Source organism: Monocercomonoides exilis, assembly GCF_001643675.1.
Source record: "Monocercomonoides exilis strain PA203 chromosome Unknown scaffold12-1864167, whole genome shotgun sequence".
Taxonomy (NCBI): Eukaryota; Preaxostyla; order Oxymonadida; family Polymastigidae; genus Monocercomonoides; species Monocercomonoides exilis.
In genome coordinates this window covers 516,777-535,996 of record NW_027150557.1, presented here as the reverse complement: position 1 = coordinate 535,996, position 19,220 = coordinate 516,777, and the positions used below count along the sequence as shown (strand labels likewise).

Genomic DNA, 19,220 nt, shown 5'->3' with positions numbered 1-19,220 from the left:
ACTCAAGTCTATTGACTCAAATGCATTGGGACAAGAAGCGGATATGCCTCAACTGGAAAAAGAGAAAAAAAGATTAAAGCATTCAATATCACAACTTCTTTTTTGCATATCAAAAGAGAAAAAAAGTCGAGAAGCAACTCTACAGTTGTCAAGGAAAATGCAAAGTGAAGTAAAATCCCGTCCCAAATCTGTTCTTGCTAATGAAAAGTTACAAGCAGAAAACCGACTTGTATGACTTTTTAAATTTATATTCAAAAAAATATGTTTTAAATGAAAATCATTGATCTTTTCTCATATTTGTACTAGTCCATGATAAATAACTACATCTCCCAACTGGAAGAGCTTGCTGATATTTCAAATCCAGATTCTTCGTCAGCCGATAGCTTGTTGAGCGAGGTTATTGATTTTTTGAACGAAGAGAAACAAGAAGACAAGGAAAATCCAATTTATTTTTATGAAAGCAAGACATTGTACGGCTATCTGGCAAATCTCATGATGATTATACAAGAAAGTGCAGAATGGATTCAGACAATCCACACAAATTCTTCTCTTGAAACTCCTCCTGCCAGCAAAACAGATGCTTCAACCAACAAGTTTAAAGGCGCAACGCTCAATGACGTCATTTCAATTTATGATAGAATGGAAACTGCCCTTTCTTCTCTTTCATCATCATCATCCTCATCGTCATCATCATCATCTTCTTCTTCAGTTAGTGATGCTCCTTCTCTTCCAACATATTCAGAACCCGCCACTTCATCATCAACTCAAACAACCCCACTACCCATAGAATCCTCATCTCCCCGACTTTCCACTGCAGGCAAACGAAAGCGCTCAGCCTCTGTCACACTCAGCCGCTCTGTGCATAAGCGCCCAAAGACTGCTGCAGCGTCTGCAGACAACAAATTCAGCAGAACCTCAACACGCCACACACGTTCATCTTCCGTCCAGCTTGCGACTCGCCCGTCTTCTGCATTGTCTTCCACAAAGCACCGCGCCTCTCGTTCATCGTCTGCTCAGAAGCTGTCTCCAAGCTCTAAAACCAGCACCCGCCCAGTCATTGCACGCTCTTCCATCTCTTCTGCCTCCTCGCGCCTGACTCCCTCAAAGTCAAGGACCATTTCTGAGGTTCCTGTGGTTCGCCGCCCTTCCACCGCAGCCACCACGCCTGCCCTCATCCGCTCCACTTCGCCTCCCAACGCGTCTTCTCTGTCCACTCCACAGAGCAGCAGCGAGCCTCACACTCAGTTCAAACGCTACTCACGCCCTAATTCCTCTGTCTCTTTTGTTTCTACGTCTTCCTCCTTCATGTTCTCTTCCTCTCCTTCTCCTTCTCATTCTCCCTCGCGTTATTCACAAACCAGAGCCAGTGGCGCGCGCCGTCTTTCCCGTTCGTATCTCCGCTCTTCTGCTGATCTCCTCTCTGCATCCAGTGCGCTTTCCCTCTCCTCTCCCATCTCCCCCTTTCTCCAGCAGAAGTTCGATGCCTCTCCTTCTCTCACACCCGAAGAGATCAAAGTGTCTGCCTCACTTGCTGTACCCACATTCATGGCGCCTACCACATCCACCATCTACGCCCAGAGCGGCAGGCGCAGCGAGTCCCCGGAGGGAGGCCGGTGGAAAGCGTCGCAGAAGTCGAAGATGCGAAGCTCAACCGACAGCTCAGTGATGACTGCACTGTCATCGGCTGCCATTGTGGATGCAGTGAGGAAGGAGGAGATGAGGCAGAGAGGGAATTCTCCCGTTGCTTCTTCTTCTTCTTCTTCTTCTTCTGTGCGTAGTTCAATTGTCCTGTCACGTTCAATGAATATGCCATCATCCACATCAACAGCTGCATCGATAACTGGTTCAACTGTTGATAGAACAAAGTCCGAAGAATCGGATCTGAACGATAAACTTCAACTTTCTCGTTTGCTGTCCAAATCAACTGTGAAACCCGAAGTTCTTCCGCCATCAGTTCTCTCCTCTCTACTTTCCATCCGCCCACAGCCTCCTCCTTCTCTCATCACATTCACCGCCACACCACTTGTCCCCACCATCACTCACTATCTGTTCAAATCCTCTGCCTCTGACACAACTGGAGGCTCATCAAAAGTACTCTCACACGCAAACACCACTCTGCGCTGTCTGGTTCCAACTGTCCCGCTGTGGCAGTCCCAGCTGTACCATCTTCTGCAGCGCTATGAGCGGCGCAAGGTGCTGAAACAGATCGAGAAGGAGGCTGCACTCGCTGCAGAGAACAAAACAGGCGGGCAAGACGCTGCAGCAGCAGCCAAAAACACACACTTCCAGTCGTATCTGCCTCCTCTTCTCCCTCAGTTCTGCTCAAAGGGTCATTTCTCCTCAAAAACAGACTCATCCACGCTGCACTTGCCGACGTCGCTGTACTTCTACCGCTCGTCTGCTGGCGAGCTGGTGACTCCGATCGACTTTGTGACGGGCGACCACAGCGGGTTTGTGCGGCTGTGGTCGGTGCATCGCCCACGGATGAAGCAGCACGGGAGGCAGGAGAGCACAGTGGAAGAGGCAACCAGCGGAAAGGGGAAAGCAAAGGAAGGAGGGGTGTTTGCGTCGGATGATGATAATGAAGAGGACGGGGATTCAGATCTGGATGATCCAACATCTGCGTATCTGACAACAGGATTGCAGCCAGCGACGCTGACACTGACAAGAAGCGGAGGAGGTAGCAGTAGCGGATCATTGGCGAGCCTTGAGGGAATTGGAGAGAGGAAGGAGAGGATGGGAGAATGGAACAGAAAGGGGAGTGGGAGAAAAGAAGGGAAGATGCGCTCGCCGAATGACAGATACGGTGTGGAGGAGATTCCGAGCGATTTGGCAGATATTCTTGGAGAAGAAGACAAAGAGCAGGAGAAGAAAAGAAAAGAAGAGGAAGAGAAGCAAGCAGCGATCGAACGGGAGAGAGAAGAAAGAGAGCGCAAAGCTGTGCGGATGGCACCACAGAAGCCGAAGACCATTACAACTTACACTTTTCAATCGATAGGGCCTGCTCAGTCGAATGCTCAGCTAAACCAGACAACCCCATTTCCTGCTCTGACTGCAACGTCTCCTTCAGGCACTGCTCCTCCTGCAAAATTCCCTTCTTCGCCTTCACCCTCAATTTCTTCTTCTTCCTCCTCTTCGTCTTTATCTTCATCTTCATCATCTTCATCATCACCAACTAGAAAAACAGCATCTTCGTCCAACAGCAGAACCAGAACAAAATCTCGTTCTCCTTCACCTTCTCGCTCACGTTCGCCTTATTCATCTTCAAAGGAAACAAAACGTGCAAAAGACGAGGAAACTGTCAAACCACCCAAAAGCGATGCTGAAATGGCGATTGATCTGATCGGGTTTCCGCCAGCAATTGAAGAGGCGATGGAGAAGAAAGGATTAAGTGTATCTTCCTCGTACAACGCATCCCCTTGTGCCTCGCCTGTGCAGAAGACGGTGAACACTTCCAGCCCCACAAAGCGTGTGCGAATCGCACTTTCTGCTGTTTCTGCTTTTGCATCTTCTTCTTCATCTTCCTCCTCTTCAGCTGAAAAGAATGTTGTAGGCAGCCCTTCTTTGCACTCACCTCCTCTTTCTTCAATGCGCCAGAAGAAAGGGAGGAGCATCCCAGTCACAGTGCCCGAGTACGAAGACGCAGTAAACGCTGCACTTACCCTCTCATCCCCTCTGTTTGCTCCAACTTCCCTCACTTCCTCTCTCGATAGCGACCCTTTCTTGCATCCTTCTCTGAATCCGTCTTCTTCAGGCACCCAGTGGCTTTCCTCTTTCCCTCGCTGGCCGTGCTGGAACCCCTTTGTCTTCAGAGCACACATGGCACCTGTGACTGCAGTGGCTGTCTCGCCTTTCTCGTTCACTGCAGCCACTTCATTTCCCCGGAAGCTCAGAAAGAGAGGACAGAAAGAAGAACCAAAACCACAGGTGATGTCAAGGCTGCTGGCAACGTGTGCACAGAATGGAGAGTTGAAGCTGTGGGACTTTGCGAATGAGATGAAATGTGTCTGGCAGTCTTTCATTCCGTCCAGTTCAACATCACAGGCCTCATCACAACAGTCATATCTCACAACCACTTCTTCTTTTATGAGCCCTTCCCCTTCTCCCACTTCTTCTTCTTCTTCTTCCATTGACTCTGCCATCTTCTCATGTTGCTGGCTTTCTCCAACAACACTTGCTGTTGGCGGGACTGCCAAGATCGTCGTGTTCGATATTTCCACCGGCACAATCCTCGACACACTGAAAATGAAGGACTTTTCAGACGTGCTCTGTCTTGCCTCGCATCCAACGGAGCCTTTTCTGCTGGGCGCCGGAAGCGACGACGCCACAGTTGTCATTTGGGATCTGCGCAAGTCTGCCCGCTCGTCGAGGGGAGGGCCCATCAGACGCTTCGATGCACACAAAGACGCTGTCACCTCAGTCGATTTTGGCACTTTAGACATTCCAGATGGGCAGACTGCTGCAAACATGGGAGAAGATAAAGGAGTAGCTGGATGTGGAATGTCTTCGTGTACTCAGTCTTATCTGTTCTCTCCCACCGCGCCGCCTGGGAAAAGGCGCCTGCAGCTGCTGGCTTCGGCCTCGCGCGACCGCACAGTGAAGCTCTGGGAGTGGACGTCTGGCTATCCAAATCCTGTGCTCACGACAATCATGCACAAGGACGAGGCTTGTCAGGTATCCTTCCTGAAGGACAATGTCATTGCTACTGCTTCAAGAGACGGGTGTGTGAGACTGTGGATGCCACAGCCTCAGCCTCAGTCACGTTCTCATTCACATTCACAACAGCACAGATCGAATGCAGCGAAAGATGCAGCAAAGAGTTCAACTGCAGCTGATAATGCTGCTTCTTCTTCTGTTTCTGCTCAGCGCTCCACTTCGCCTTCTGGTCACACTTCATCAAATGGATCGAACCAAACCACTTCAAATATCTCGAGCACTTCATCTTCCTCGTCGTCTTCATTTCCTTCACAGTCTTCAAATGATGCTTCAAAAGCATCAAATTCTTCGACTCACAGCACTTCGCCTTTTGTGAAGCCGTCTCCTCTTCTCAAGCTCGTTCCGTTAAATTCCATTCCACATGCTTCATCAATTCTTGGCACAGCTCTTCTCCTTCGACGCGTTTCTCCTCCAGCTCCACCAGCTGCGTCTCCAATGTTTTCGATGCGTGACTCACAAGCTGGCGGAGAAGGTGGAAGGGATTCTGAAGGTGCTCAGTGGAGAAACTCAAGCAAAGGCCAGAGGAGAGAAGCTGTCACTATTCCTGCTCTTGTGTCTGGCTCCTTAACAGGAGATGTTACTATCTGGGACGTTTCGCCAGCTTTTCGCAAAGCTCAACAATTCATATGAATATTAGTTATTTACCTTTCGCTTTTCGTTGTTAATGTCTTTTTACATTTAAATTGTATCTGATATTTTTGATTTTTTATTTATTTTGTAACTTTTTTTTCCTTTTGTATAAGCCCGGGCATTGAAGTCATCTTTTCGTCGTTGTTGCTTTGTGATTATGTATGTAGGGTTTAATTATTTTTTAAAATATTATATTGAACAAATAGAAAGAATATGTATTGAAATGGTTCTTGTCTTGTTTTGTGTTACTCCAGTTCATTGATTATTAAGTGCTTTCATTTGCACATAAAATGATAAACACTGAAAAATGAAGAAGTGTATCAACGTACAATGCAATGAAAGCAAAAATATTATGTTTATGCAGTCTTCTTCTTTGAGACACCGATTGTGTGTCCGTGACGACCAGTGGTCTTTGTGTGCTGTCCACGCACACGGATTCCTCTCATATGACGCAGACCACGATGGGCTCTGTTGAAATAAACGCCAGTCAAATTGTGTTCAATCAAATAAAAAATGATTTGCAAGAAAAAAACAAAACAAACCTGATTTTCTTGAGACGTTCAATAGCATCACGGATGTGGATATCAACTTGCTGTGAAGTGGCGTGGGATGATGTTCCGTCCTTGATATCACGGCGATGGTTCAGGAAGTATTCTGGAATCTTGTGGTCAAGTGGGTTCTCAATAACCTTGATCAGACGGTCAATCTCGCTCTGTGTCAGTTGACCAGCTCTGAGAAAAATATTTTGCACGAACATTTCGGAATTCAAAAAGTCAGTTCATCAAAAACAGGATTTAATAACAAAAATAAAAAATTTTAGCAAAAATCAAACCTTTTTGTGGTGTCAACGTTGGCGCGTTTGCACACAAGGGTGGAGAAACGACGGCCAATACCTTTAATTGCAGTAAGGGCATAAACAACATTCTCTGTTCCGTTGATGTTGGTGTTAAACACACGAAGAATGTGCTGGAAGTTTTCTGGAGCAACAAGAGTCTGAGAAAAAAATAGCATAATTTAAAATATGCGAAGATTTATTTCATTAGAAAATGTTAATATTTCATAAATGACGGTAAATTCAATCAAAAAATCAAACCATTTTATCTCAAGTGATCAGTAAATATCAAAGAGGGAATTAATTTTTACCCATAATTTAAAAATGATAAAATTTTTTGAAAAGTGTTTTTTATAACTATTTTTATAAAAAAAATCAAAAAATAAAAAATAAAATTTTAAATATATTAATGAAGTCGTGAAAGTTCTTCTATTCCACGAATTATCTCAGATTCATCCATTTTAACTTCTGAAGCAATTCTTTTCTTTGTTCTTGGGTTTAATGTTGTATATAATTCCAGAAGATTTCCATCAGTCACATGAAAAGTCGGCAGCGTTCTGCCTGAGTGGTGCCACTGTGCTCTCCACTCTGAATGGCGAAGAGACCCGATCCCTGCTGCTGATGCCGAGATGCGACCAGCCACATCAGCCGCGAAAGAGGAGAAAGGCTGCGGAAGAGTGAGGAGGAAATGCAATGCCCCATCTGCAGTCACAGCGAGCAAAGAAGCTGATGGCTGAGGGGCGCCTGGCTTGTGGAGGAAGCAGGGAACGAGCTTGTTGACGAGGGATCCTGTGTGGAGGCCGGCTACGATGGAGAGAGACGGGCTGAACTGGTCGGAGGATGATGTTGATGATGAAGACGAAGAGGAAGACGAAGAAGAAGAAGATGATGAAGATGAAGATGAAGAAGAAGAATTCACGCTGTGTGCTTCTTCTATGCTCATCATCTCCTCCTTCCTCGCTGCTGTGAATCCCGATCCTTCCCTCAAATATGCTCTGATTGCCTCTGCTGTCTGCTCAGCGTCGTGTGCCTCTCTCCTCCCGTCGTTCTCTGCTGCACCTCTCTTCAGCACCACAAGATTGCCATTGCTGTCAGCTGCCACCACAAGCTCCCTCAACAAACTGGCTTCGGAATCTCTTTTTCCCGTTTTCTCTGTCTTTTCTCCTTTTTCTCTTTCTCCTTCTCCTTCTCCTTTCTCCCCTTCTCTCTCTCTTTTCCCTCTCTTCAATTGCCCCACATCCTCCATCAGAAATGCACAGTCGCTCACCCACCTCGCCGCTGCCTCCATCGCCAGCGCCTCGATCTGCAGTGTAATTTGGTTGAATCTCAGCAGCGTCAGGCTCCTGGCAATGTCTCCAATGATGATGAGATCACCCCGTGTGGCTAAAGAGACAGTCATCACCCCAGATGCACGTGTCGCCACACGGCGGAGCACTGTGCGTGATGGGTGGAGGGGAAGGAAGGGGAGGAGAGAAGGGACAGACAAAGAAGAAGAAGAAGATGATGATGATGATGATGCTGTGTTAATTGCTGAAAAGCTGTTGAATAATGATCCACCTTCACATGTGTTATTGATGGCCAACGAATAGATGCTCACTCTGTTGTTCACAGCAGCCACCAGATGCGTTCCACACACGGTTGCCAGGCGAGTCACAGCGCCTTGTGCCTCGGCCACCGCAGACAGCTCGAGAAAGAGCGAAGAAGGGTGCACTGTGAAGAGAAGGATGCGCCCTTTGGATGCTTCTGGTTCGTCCGGGTAGAGGAAAGCAGTGCCGACGGCGATGAAACGGAGAGGGGGAGAGGAAGGAGGTTGTTTGGAAGAAGAGGAAGAGGAGAAAGAAGAAGATGATGATGATTTTTGAGTGGAATTAGAATAAACAGGAAGATTAATGTTGAGAATGGTGAGGACGACTTCGTTTGGGCTGAGTGGGTAGGAATGCTTCAGCTGGTGCGTGGAAATGTCGATGGTGTGGAGAAAGTCCTGCTCTGAAGGCAATGCCTCTTCCAGGGCATCATCAAAATCAGTTGACATCATTGAGGATGGAAATGAAGAAGAAGAAGAAGAAGAAGAAGAAAATGATGATGATGATGATAAAGAATTCATCATCTGCATCTCTATCGATCCAAACATCCCATTCGAAATGTTTCCCCTCGTTTCTCTCCCTTCTCCTCCACTCACATCCCTCATCATCCTTCTCCTCTTCTTCCCTGTCTGTTTGTCTCCCTCTTCGCCATAATCTCCATAATCTCCACTATCCCTCCACCTCCCCCCACATCTTCTAAGCGGAGGGTATTCTCTGTGTGTGCCCACCACAATACACCCAGCCTCCTCGTCCACACACAACCTGCGAGGAGTCTCTCCCAATGGGATTGTCTGCACTTGGAGCGACTGTGCAGCATCGAGTGTAGCAAAGAGGAGATGGGAAGGAGTGGAGAGGAACAAGGCTGAAGGGACAAGAGGTGTGGAGAAGGGGGCAGCGGTGGTGATGTCCTTTGCATTCACCATGTTGCAGACAAGACGCGTGGACATGAGCATGTGTGGTTGGGTGTTTGATGAAGAGGAAGAAGAGGAGGAAGAAGAAGAAGAGGAAGAGGAAGGAGAAAGAGAAGCTGATTCTTGAAGTGTGAGGACGGCAGGGCGGTCAGACGAGACAAACACGTTCTGCTGGAAGCGCTTGACGACTTTTGTGTCTTCGTCTGTGAGTGGAGAAGGAGATTGCAATGAAGAAGAAGCAGAAGGAGAGGAAGAGGAAGAAGAAGCAGAAGAAGAATAAACTGTTTTGAGTGTAGTGAAGGGCATCAGAAGGAGAGGGTAAGTGGCGAGTGAAGAAGAGCGCTGGTCTTCAATCGTTGCAGTCAATGGGCAGATACGAAGTGTCACCAGATGGCCATTCCCCAGACCAGCCAGAAGGAAGCATTGAGGAGGTGGAAGAGAGGGAGAAGAAGAAGAGGAGGAGGAAGAGGAAGATTGAGATTGTGTTTGAATGAGAGAAGAAGGAGAAGAAGAAGAAGAAGAGCGGATGTTTTGACAGTGCGGACATTGGCAGGAGTGTGCAAGTGATATTCTGTTGTCCAAGTAATGATGATGAGAATCATCTGATGAAGAAGAGGATGAAGAAGAGGACTCAGAAGATGCAAGAGCATAGGATGGAGGCAGAAACACGATGCTTCGAGGGACAGATGCGATTTCGAGTGGCATTTCCCACAGCTTCTCCAGCGACGGGAGAGAAAGACAGCATAAAGAGAGGTTCTTCCACAGACCAGCTATGGCAAAGCCTGAGACGGTGGCAATGGAAGAAGAAGAAGAGGAAAGAGAAGAAGAAGAAGAAGAAAGATTTGAAAGAGAAGATTTTGGAAGAGGCAAGTTGTGCAGTGGAGGTTCAAGCATCCAAGCAGCAAGAGAGGAAATGTCGCTGTTCACGTTGCAATGAGAGTTGGTAACAAAATACACTTCTGCTTCAGAGAAAGAAGAAGAAGAAGAAGAAGAAGAAGAAGATGATGATGATGATGATGATGCTTTGACTGCTAAAGTGAGAGAAACCAAAGTTCCCTTCGACAGCCCCACGACAATTGTGTTGGTGCCTTCGATGATTGCAGCCTTTGTGATAGAAGGAGATGGCATTGGCGACATGGCAGCAATAGCAGAGGGAGTCCAACTGAGAACACGATGGAAATATGGGGAAGAAAGAGAAGAAGAGGAAGATGAAGATGATGATTGTGAGTCTTTCATTGAAGCATCGTGTGCAGAAGGGTCCGGATATTCAATCACATTGATGCTCTTCGAAGTCGCCTGAACAATAAACAGTCTTTTCCCATTCCCTCTTTTCATCTTCCTTCCCTTTTTGCCTCCTTCTCTCCTTTCATCATCATTGTCAGCAGCAGCATCATTAGCCTCAACACACAGCACTCCACACGCAATGGTCTCTTCATCTGCATCTATTCCCTCGATCTCCACTTCGAGAAACTCGCCTTCGGGTGTCAGAGTCAGCGCCCTGGTGCCGTTCAGATAGGACTGAAGCAGATAGGAATGCTCAATGCCGCATGAATCATTGAGAGAAAGAGAAGAAGACGATGATGATGAAATACCTTCATCATCTTCCACATCCATTTTATTTGACTTCTCTTTCCTCTTCGGTGGAATAAACGAGGCATACGATGGGATCGAAAAGAGGCCTCTGATGCCTTCGCACTCTTCATTCACAATCTGCTCCACACCAACACCACTCCGGATGATGCGGATGGACCCGTCTTTCCGGTCTCCGCTGCAGGTGATGATCAACGGCTGGGAGGAAGAAGAAGAGGAAGAGGAAGAAGAGGAAGAAGATGAAGACGATGTCGATTGTCCATTCTGATTCTGGTTTTCTTCTTGTTTTGTACTTGTTCTTGTCATCACATCTGCATCCACCACGACACAGTCAACAATCGGACCAATGTTTGTGAAGGTGTCCATCACCTTCACAACCCACTGCTCTGCCTTCGCTTGGAAACCAGAAATGAACATAGCTTTGCCCTCTTCTCCTTCATCATCATCTTCTTCACCATCATTTTCTTCTTCTGCAACCACTTCATCTGTGTATTCATCAGACATGCTGTTTTCAACATCTGCCCTTTCTCTTCTTCTTTCCTTCATGTTATTTCCATTGTTGTTCAGTGTTTCCTTCTCTTCCATCGTCTTCACGCGCACCTCTCCTGCTGCACCTTTCAAAGAAGCCATATTTGCTCCATTCATTTCTCCTTCTCCTTCTCCTTCTCCTTCTCCTTCTTTCTCTCTTCTCTTTCCTTCCATTCCTTTCTTCTCTTTCATCTCTTTCTTCCTTCTGTGTGATTTATTCACCCTTTTTATCTGCACAAGCTGTGAGTCTCCGCATTCAGAGGCGATGAAGACAAAGCCAGCGTCAATAGGAGCAATGGCCGAAGGGATCGAAGTGACACCTAAAAGAGTCAGATTCACAGAGAAGAGGGAGGAAAGAAGAGGAGATGGGGATGAGAAGGGAGAATATGAAGAAGAAGAAGAAGAAGAAGAAGGTGCAGAAGGTGTGATAGACAGGAGTATTAGATGTCCATAGATATCTCCAAGAAGATAATGGCCAGCATCGATGGGGGCATAAGCAGTAAATTGTGTGTCTGTGAGCTGTAGCTGGCGAGTGGTGCGTGCGGAGTCAGATGATTGAGGGTGCAGTGGAGAAAGAAGAAGGTTGCTTGTTGAGGAAACAGAAGAAGAAGAAGAAGAAGATGATGATGATGATGATGAAGGAAGTACCTCTTTGTATCCAATTGAAACTGAGGTGGTGGTTGGAGGAAAGAAAATGGCAGCATCTTTTGTGGCTGCTGGTGAGGATGAAGTGATTGTGGATGAGAGGTATTTCAACTGAGAAGGGAAATATGATACAGTTTTGCTTCCAACAACAGCAAATCCATCTTCAATGAAAGGAAAGAAAGGGCGAAGAAAGAGAAAGATGAGTGGATAAAAAAGAAAGAAAGAAAGAAAGAAAGAAAAAAGAAAATGATAAAAGTTATCAAAAATAAGAAGTTTAAAAGAATCTTACACACTGAATGGTTCTGCGACAGGAATAATAAGATTACTTCCATTTTCAACATCGGCTGGAAAAAGAGGTGAAGGATGAGCTTTGAAGGTTGCTGTGCTCGACTCTAATTCGAATACTTTAACTTGTCTTTGACCTGTACGTGTTTCGGTAAGAACACAGAGAGTTGGTATTGAGCACCCCGATAAAAATGCGAAATCAATAACGGTTGGTTCTTCAAGTCGAACTGTAAACGCTTCGCCAAATACCCCATTCCTATGAACGGGAATAATTTTAATAAGTCCTTGATATGCGTGAATGGCAATTGCACGCAGTTGAGGATCAATTGTGAGGAGAGGATTTGAATCTGAAGAAAGGATATAATGTTAAAATTTTTTTCTTTGATTAGAAAAGGAATTGACAAATAAGCAAACCAGTTGATCTTCCAACTGCTTCCTGAATTGTTCCTGCTGCTCTTGTTATAACGGATTTTGTGGATGTATTGTATGAAAGAACTCCAATCTGATATTTTGAAGTTATAAAAACAATGGAATCTGTTGTATCTTCAGGAAATCGAAGCTTTTGAATTGCAGTTACATGTCCAAAAAGTGAAATGTCAAATGTTGGAAGAAGGCCCTCTGCTGAAAGCAAATACACTTCTAGTGAGGTTGATTTACTAAAATAAAAAAATTGAAAAATGTAAAAGAAACAAATCTCATATACCATAGAATTAAATTATCATCCGTGCAATTTGTGAAGTGGCACGCAAAAGCATGGCTGACAGCTGTTGGTTTTTGCGCTGTTATGAAATATAACTTTAAAAAAGGATTTTCCAGAATAATAAAACAAAATTTGATATAAATAAATATATGCAATGTGCGTTTTTAAGTTTTTCGTTTAAATATATTTTTTAAAATGATCAATTGTTTCTTGAAAATCAAAAAAAGACACACATCTTTCATCACGCATGATCTTACCCATCAATAATATAACAACAAACGAATCATTAAAGCCCACAAATAAAAATGAATAATAATTAAGATAATGTAAAAAACTCAAAAATAAATGAATAACGAAAATGTATGAGAAAAAAAAGAGTGCAACATATTTTAAAATAACAGAATAAAAAAATTAAAATTATAACAATGATTATTTTTTCTACTCAAAAAGATCGCCTCCAAAATATTTTGACCAAGAATTTGCATCAATTTGAAGTGATGGAGTGCGTCTAGAAGAAGGAGAAGCAGTGCGTTGTGGTGTTGTGTGAGCAACAGTGTTTGAGGATGGGGACATTGCCCTCATCATTCTCTGTGAATCTTCCGAAGCAGAAGACGCAGGAGAAGGAAGAGATGGAATGCCGAGTGTTTCTATCATGCCTCCAATCGCGCCAACGAATGCTTCGTGCCGAAGATAACACGTCTGTTAAATTATTATATAAATGATTATTAATATGAGTCAAAATTGTGTTTATATTTTTTAAGAAATATGATGTTACAGAAAAAAAAATGTGTCTCAAAAATCACACCTTTATTTGACCAAACGAAAAATAATTTACCATCTGTGAAATGGATCCCATAACATCGGGGTTATCTGCAATGAATGAGCCTCCAAAATATACAGTCCTCACTGAATGCTTCGTGCAAACGAAGAACACTAGCTGACTAATGTGCGAAGTGATTAAATCCAAAACAGCTCTTGTCAAATCATCTTTTCTGTAGTTGTTAAAGCATGGAAAGCCAAATATTTGTTTTTCAAAAAAAGAAATTGAATGTTTGAAAATAAATGTAAATTGTATGTAATAAAAAGGAAAAAAATAAAAGAAAAAAATAAATAAATAAAAATAAAATAAAAGACTCAATAAAAATAAAACAAACTGGAATCCTTGGTTCACTTCTGGATCATATTTCTGCATTTTCTCCTCTTTTTGTCGTTTTTCGTTTGCATCTGGATCTGATTCAGCAGCCTTCGATTCTTTTTCTTCTTCCGCCTTCTTCTTCCCCCTTTCCTCCTCCATCTCGTCAAGATCTGTCACATTGCTTGCTTTTTTCATTTCATTTTCTCTTTCTTTCTTTTCTGTCAGTTTTTCTTGTTCTTTATGCATTTCATTTTCCTTCTCGTCTTCATCAGCTGTCATCACCACCTTCCCAAACGCTCCAGCGGGCATATCGCTCTGCAGCCCAATTCCTCCATAGCTTCCTCCGTAAATATCCCCGACTGTCATGTTCACGTTCTTTGCCGCTCCTCTTTTGGCTCGTTCGACCATCCCGTCAAATGTCTTCTCTCCAGTCAGCAGCTTCGCCAGGCCAAAGAAGGCCCCTCCACCAAGGGTTGAGCCCGTGACTCGCTCAAACTTCCCTCGAGATGTGGCACATAATATGGATGTCCCCGTGCCAATGTTGCAAAAGATATATGGGTATGGAGAAGGCTGAAAGAAAAAATGAGTTTTAAAAAAGAGTGTGAGCAACGGGGAAAATGTGAATTAAAAATGATAAATCAAAATAAAATTAGGAAAACCGATATACATTATTATAAAGAAATTCAAACCTTTAATGGTTGAAATACTCGAGGATGATCGTTGTCAATGTAAGGAAGATAGCAAAATGATTCTTCAGGAACAGAAGAAAGCAGAAAGTCAGCTCCTTTCACAAGTGACTGTTATTTATGGAAGTTAATTGTGAATTTGATAATCATATAAAAAATTATAAAAAATTCCATTTGTTCATTTTATCAATATAATGCATTATCAAACCTGCATTTCATCAATCGAGACAAGTTCCAGTGAATCCAGCTGTTCTGCAAACAGATCTCGAAACTTAAACATTCCTCCTCCAGTGCCTCGTATCTGGCTGAGGGGGCATACAACACGCAATTCTGAGATACGATTGCAGTTAAAAGAAAAAAGAAGAGAAAAAAAATGTCAAAAAAATGTTTTTAATTGTAAATATGGAATTAAATCTATTTGTCAATTAAATGAACAAGTTCATTGTTCCAATAACAGCATCCTTTAATCAAACAAGTATTCATTATTTTGTGACAGACCTTTTATAAATGAAATGACATAGTTTATATCTCTTGTGGGGCAAGAGCAAAAGAACAGAGTGCCTCTCAGAGAAGAAACTCCTTCAAGTGAAAGTGTAAGTGATTTGTGAAGGCGAATTCCCTGAATACAGGATGGCTTGGAAGACGAAGATGAAGACGAAGACGAAGACGAAGAATGAGCGCTTGAACCTACGTGTGATGATGAGCTTGATGAACCCAAAGGAAGCGGTGGAGTCGTCGTAGCAGCTTCTGAAGTTGATCCTTTCTCTGAATGTCCAGCGACAGATTTGCCTTTTTCGTTTGATAATTCAGATGAAGGAGTTGAATGTTTTGAAGAAACACCCGGCGATGTCGGCGCATGTGCAGAATCTTGATATGGTTGAAAGGATGGGAGCACCCAGTTACCTTGCACAGAAGAGAGACTTGGTGTTTTTGATAAAACTGAAGGTGAAAGATGGTTTGTCATGGATTTTGCCTTAGGTGCAGCAAAAACTTGGGCTCGTTGTGGCTTTGGTGAAGGAATCGGGTGATGATTCGCTTGTGTGGTTTGAGGTTGGTGACTTGAAACGTTTGGTGATGGAGAGGAATCTCTTGAATGTGTTTTCGTGGGTGTGGATGGTTTGCTTTTTGCTGAAGAATGTGATGAGCGAGAATGAGGTGGTGAAAATACGGAAAAGAAAGATCTAAGAGGTTCGTGAAGTGAGACAAGAGCGCTGTCGGGAATGTATACACATAATTTAGTCAAAGAGCCTCCAATATCCAATGTCTAGACACAAATGGACAAAAAATAAACCACAATGAAATTCCAAACAAAATAGTATACCAGCTTAAGACTGTCAAGAGAATGAACAAATAAAGACTCCGTAGTTTCTCCGAATAAAAGTTAACATTTCAAAAATGTTATATATTTCATAAAAATAATGAGCAAACCCACTGGTTCTTCGTTTCCATCGTCATACTGCCAATCATCTAAATAATTGTCAGTTTTAGCCAAACCTGCCATTTTAGAAAACAGGAGATCCATTCACAAAATCGATAATTTCTCGAATATTCGTCAAATTGATAAGATATCAATTTGAATCTTTAAACTTCTCAAGCAAACAACAATAATAATGTCATAACAAAAATAAATAATTTTTCTCATGATAATTCAATCAAACCGGAAATATTAATAAAAATTGAGTTTACAAGATCTACCCATAAAAAATTAAATATCTTAAAATCAAAAAAGATGAAACATCAATATATTTTATTAAAATGCATGTTTTTCTTGAGAATATAGAAAATGAAACCTTTCATCAATTAATAATCTGGGTCAAAAGTGATCATCAATTGGTAAATTGTTATTTTAAAAATGAATCAGCCATCACAAAATTTAAATTCCGAACAAATGGTTGAAATTTTATGTTTATATTTTCTTTTATAAAGTTATTTTTGTTTTGTTAAATGCTCTTGGTTTTAAATTCAATTTTATGAAACACAGCAAAGGATCACTGAATTACAGAAAAAACTTCCACCGGGAGTGGGTATTGTGAATATTTATAATTTTTGACATTTGAATGATTTTTTCTATATTATTAGCAACGCATCCAAGATTTCAAAGAGAAATGCGAAGACTAATTCAGCAAAGAGAAAATAAACTTGCTTTACTAAATCTTCTTGAAAATTATCATAAGCAGAATGTTTATCATAAGTACGCTGCTGCAAGGAAATCTGCCTTGGACTCTTATGAGGTTGGACCTTGCTTTTTAAGTTCTCACAATTTCTAGCTTTTTTTTAAATAAAGAGCGAATGCGAAAGAATAAAACAGAGAGCTTTGCAAAATATAGCTGAACTTGTAGAATCTCTGGAAGAACAAAAAAGAGAAATTTTATTGTACCAAGGTTTGTGAGACATTCATAATGGATGATAAATTTTTTTGTTTTTCAGCAACATTTCCAGAAGAAGATGGATTTTCCGATGAATCTGAAAGTGATAATCAAGATAGTGAAAGTGAAGAAGAAAATTCAAAAGTTGTTATCAATGAAAGTGATTTTAAGGATTTAAAGAGCGAGAAAGAAGATAGTGATCAACAGAATGACAAAAATTCTCCAGATTTATCTAAAATGCAGATTGATTCCGAAAAAACAGATAGTGAAAGCCTTACACCTTCAAACAAAATGGACATTGAAGATAATTCACCTTCAAATCAGACTTGAATATGAACTTTATGTTGTGTTTATAAATTCAAAATATATTAGATTTCGATTTATAGTTATTAAATTATATATACGCTGTTTATTGAGCTAATTGGAATATTTTTTTTGTAAATTTTGATCTTTGTGTAAATTTTTTTATTATTATGAGCAATTTAAAAAATGATGTATTTTTAATTGGAGAAAATTTTTCTGGCCGAAGCAAAGTTTTGAAAGGTTTTAAAATATTTTTTATTATCATATAGCCAAATGTTGTTATAATTTTTTCAGCTTTGACAAAGGATGACAAATTATTGTCATTTCCAAAAGGATCTTTAAATGTTGACAATGCTTATTATTCAGCAATTGTTGAATGTTCTATCCATAATATTTCTGAACTTAATCCCCACACAACATCACCTCAAGGCTTTGTATTGTGTTTTGATTTAAACAAAGTTTGTTTTGATGAATGGAAAAACTTTTAATTCATATAACATATCAATAAACAATTCGTTTGTAGAATGCAGATGCTTGTTTTGATAAAATTAAACAGTTTATTTCTTCAATTCGAGAAGATGGAGATCCTGAACTGGTTCTTGTAGTTGGTGTTTACAGGCCAGAAACAGACGAACGATGTTTTGAAAGTCCTAAATCTAATGAAGAAGAATCAATTTCATTGGAAAGAGAACAATGGTGCCGTGAGCATTTTTCAGATTATATAGAATGCGATTTTAGGAAAAAATGTGAAACCCCAAAAAAGGAAGAAACGTCAATTAAAAATTCAGAAGAGAAGGATTCTAAAAAATCTTCGATATTTTGTATGTGACTTTTTTTTTGGACAAATATTTTTAATTTTTTTATTTTTTTTATTTCATTTTTTATTCATTTATTTTTGAAAGATGAAAAAGAAGGCGTGGATAGGATTTATGAAGCAATTGAATGTTATCAGTGGCCAATTAGTCAAATGAAAGGTTATAAAAATTATTGCTTTGAAACTGTCTTTGCTTTTAATATTTATCATGTATTTTTAAAAAAACATTAGAAAGAAAAGGAAGGCATCGTTCAAAACTTGTAGAAGGAGATATTTCATCATCAGCATCTCCTTCATCATCTTCGTCCACAACCAATACGACTAACTCTAAAGGTTCATCTTCTTCTTGCTGTTGCCCTTCTTCTTCTGCTCCATCTTTATCGTCGTCCAGCAATTCGTCAAGTGTCACTCCAAAGACATCATCATCTCAAAGTCAGTCAGAGAGCATTCACTCTGCAACTGATGCTCTTCTCTCAATGCCCCAAACTTCATCCTCTTGTTCTTCTGCTTCAGCCTCATCTACGTCTTCGGATTCATCTTCTTCTTCATTTTCTGAGGACAGTAAGAAAGATAGCACATCATCTTCATCAGCACCGCCAGAGGATGAATCAAAAGAATCGATTGAAAAAATGCTGGAAAAGTGGGTTTCCATGGGAAAATTTGGGCTTGCACAAGAAATTACATCAGTTTGAACTATTTTTTTCTGTTATCATATCGCGATATTTTCTTATTAATTCGAATTTAATCAATGTTAGGAAATGAAATTAAAAGATTTGCTGGATCCTCTTTACACAATTGATGGATTAATGTCTCAGATGAGTGTTATCAAAGCATATTCTTCAACGCTTTCTGTATGTCAATGTATTTTTCTTTCTTTTTTTAACTCTATTTCCTAAATGACAAATCCTGAATCATTCTCATAATATTGGCCATTCACTTATTATTCGTGAATGTTTTGTTTTGCATCTGGCAATCTCAAAAATTGTGTTCTTGATTCTTTCTTATCAGGGAACAGCAAGACAAGACTTTGCTGCGAAGGTATCAATTTTGATGGAGATGTTGATCAATGAGGTTGATGATAATGAAGAAGAAGAAAAAGAAGAAGAATCTTCTGAAAAGAAGGAATAATAAAGAAATTGCATTTAATAATGATTTAACTTTCAAACATAGTAGTATTTATTATTAATATGATTTATGTTAACTTGGCATTTGCTGATGTTTTTGTTGATCTTCAAAGTGAGAAATTGAATGACAATATTCTTTGTTTATGACTGTGGAAAGTGTCTTTATGCTTAACATGAATTATATTTTTTTTATTCCAAATGCAAAACATAAGCATTGTCAAATATTCCACAAAGAATCAGTTGTTTTTTGAGTTTTCGTTGGTAATTTTAAAGTTCTTGTTCAATTTTTTGATAGTCAAATGATGCAGAATTCGAATATTTGAAGATCATATTATTGTTTCTAAAAATGAACGAATCTTAACATAAACATAA

At 41.2% G+C, this 19,220-nt stretch overlaps 5 protein-coding genes across 5 annotated transcripts; 2 read left to right on the top strand and 3 right to left on the bottom strand.

Moving 5' to 3' along the window:
• Positions 1-309: 309 nt before the first annotated feature.
• MONOS_625 (uncharacterized protein) lies at positions 310-5,346 on the top strand (the record flags this gene model as incomplete). The annotated part of the gene is made up of 1 exon (XM_067876468.1): positions 310-5,346. One exon carries the CDS (start codon positions 310-312, stop codon positions 5,344-5,346), a length of 5,037 nt encoding a protein of 1,678 aa, XP_067731142.1.
• Positions 5,347-5,438: 92 nt separating this feature from the next.
• Positions 5,439-6,462, bottom strand: MONOS_626 (putative 40S ribosomal protein S18). The gene is made up of 4 exons (XM_067876478.1): positions 6,440-6,462; positions 6,179-6,339; positions 5,889-6,077; positions 5,439-5,814 (listed from the first exon to the last, which is right to left on the bottom strand). The coding sequence occupies exons 1-4, from the start codon at positions 6,440-6,442 to the stop codon at positions 5,703-5,705; spliced, it is 465 nt and encodes a 154-aa protein (XP_067731141.1). The 5' UTR covers positions 6,443-6,462; the 3' UTR covers positions 5,439-5,702.
• A 49-nt stretch (positions 6,463-6,511) lies between these two features.
• MONOS_16754 (DNA damage-binding protein 1, DDB1) lies at positions 6,512-12,426 on the bottom strand (the record flags this gene model as incomplete). Its single annotated transcript, XM_067869628.1, has 3 exons — positions 6,512-11,596; positions 11,729-12,067; positions 12,135-12,426. The coding sequence occupies 3 exons, from the start codon at positions 12,424-12,426 to the stop codon at positions 6,585-6,587; spliced, it is 5,643 nt and encodes a 1,880-aa protein (XP_067731140.1). The 3' UTR covers positions 6,512-6,584.
• A 171-nt stretch (positions 12,427-12,597) lies between these two features.
• Positions 12,598-15,936, bottom strand: MONOS_627 (putative pantothenate kinase). Its single transcript, XM_067876489.1, has 9 exons — positions 15,900-15,936; positions 15,670-15,827; positions 15,563-15,609; positions 14,740-15,505; positions 14,450-14,571; positions 14,245-14,352; positions 13,575-14,125; positions 13,226-13,412; positions 12,598-13,119 (listed from the first exon to the last, which is right to left on the bottom strand). The coding sequence occupies exons 2-9, from the start codon at positions 15,761-15,763 to the stop codon at positions 12,859-12,861; spliced, it is 2,136 nt and encodes a 711-aa protein (XP_067731139.1). The 5' UTR covers positions 15,764-15,827; positions 15,900-15,936; the 3' UTR covers positions 12,598-12,858.
• Positions 15,937-16,948: 1,012 nt separating this feature from the next.
• Positions 16,949-18,852, top strand: MONOS_628 (putative Alpha and gamma adaptin binding protein p34; the record flags this gene model as incomplete). The annotated part of the gene is made up of 8 exons (XM_067876500.1): positions 16,949-16,953; positions 17,086-17,150; positions 17,205-17,368; positions 17,467-17,731; positions 17,813-17,884; positions 17,956-18,410; positions 18,480-18,575; positions 18,733-18,852. 8 exons carry the CDS (start codon positions 16,949-16,951, stop codon positions 18,850-18,852), a joined length of 1,242 nt encoding a protein of 413 aa, XP_067731138.1.
• Between the last annotated feature and the right edge of the window lie 368 nt (positions 18,853-19,220).

Excerpts from the sequence above, each read along its gene's own strand:
- MONOS_626 (XM_067876478.1), bottom strand. Across the intron at positions 6,078-6,178 it reads AACGTTGACACCACAAAAAG|AGCTGGTCAACTGACACAGA; the intron begins GTTTGATTTTTG and ends TATTTTTCTCAG. Across the intron at positions 5,815-5,888 it reads GAACGTCTCAAGAAAATCAG|AGCCCATCGTGGTCTGCGTC; the intron begins GTTTGTTTTGTT and ends TTATTTCAACAG.
- MONOS_627 (XM_067876489.1), bottom strand. The coding sequence starts at position 15,763 with ATGGATCTCCTGTTTTCTAAAATGGCAGGTTTGGCTAAAACTGACAAT. Across the intron at positions 14,126-14,244 it reads GAGTATTTCAACCATTAAAG|CCTTCTCCATACCCATATAT; the intron begins GTTTGAATTTCT and ends TTTTTCTTTCAG. Across the intron at positions 13,413-13,574 it reads GAAGTGAACCAAGGATTCCA|AAAAGATGATTTGACAAGAG; the intron begins GTTTGTTTTATT and ends TAACAACTACAG.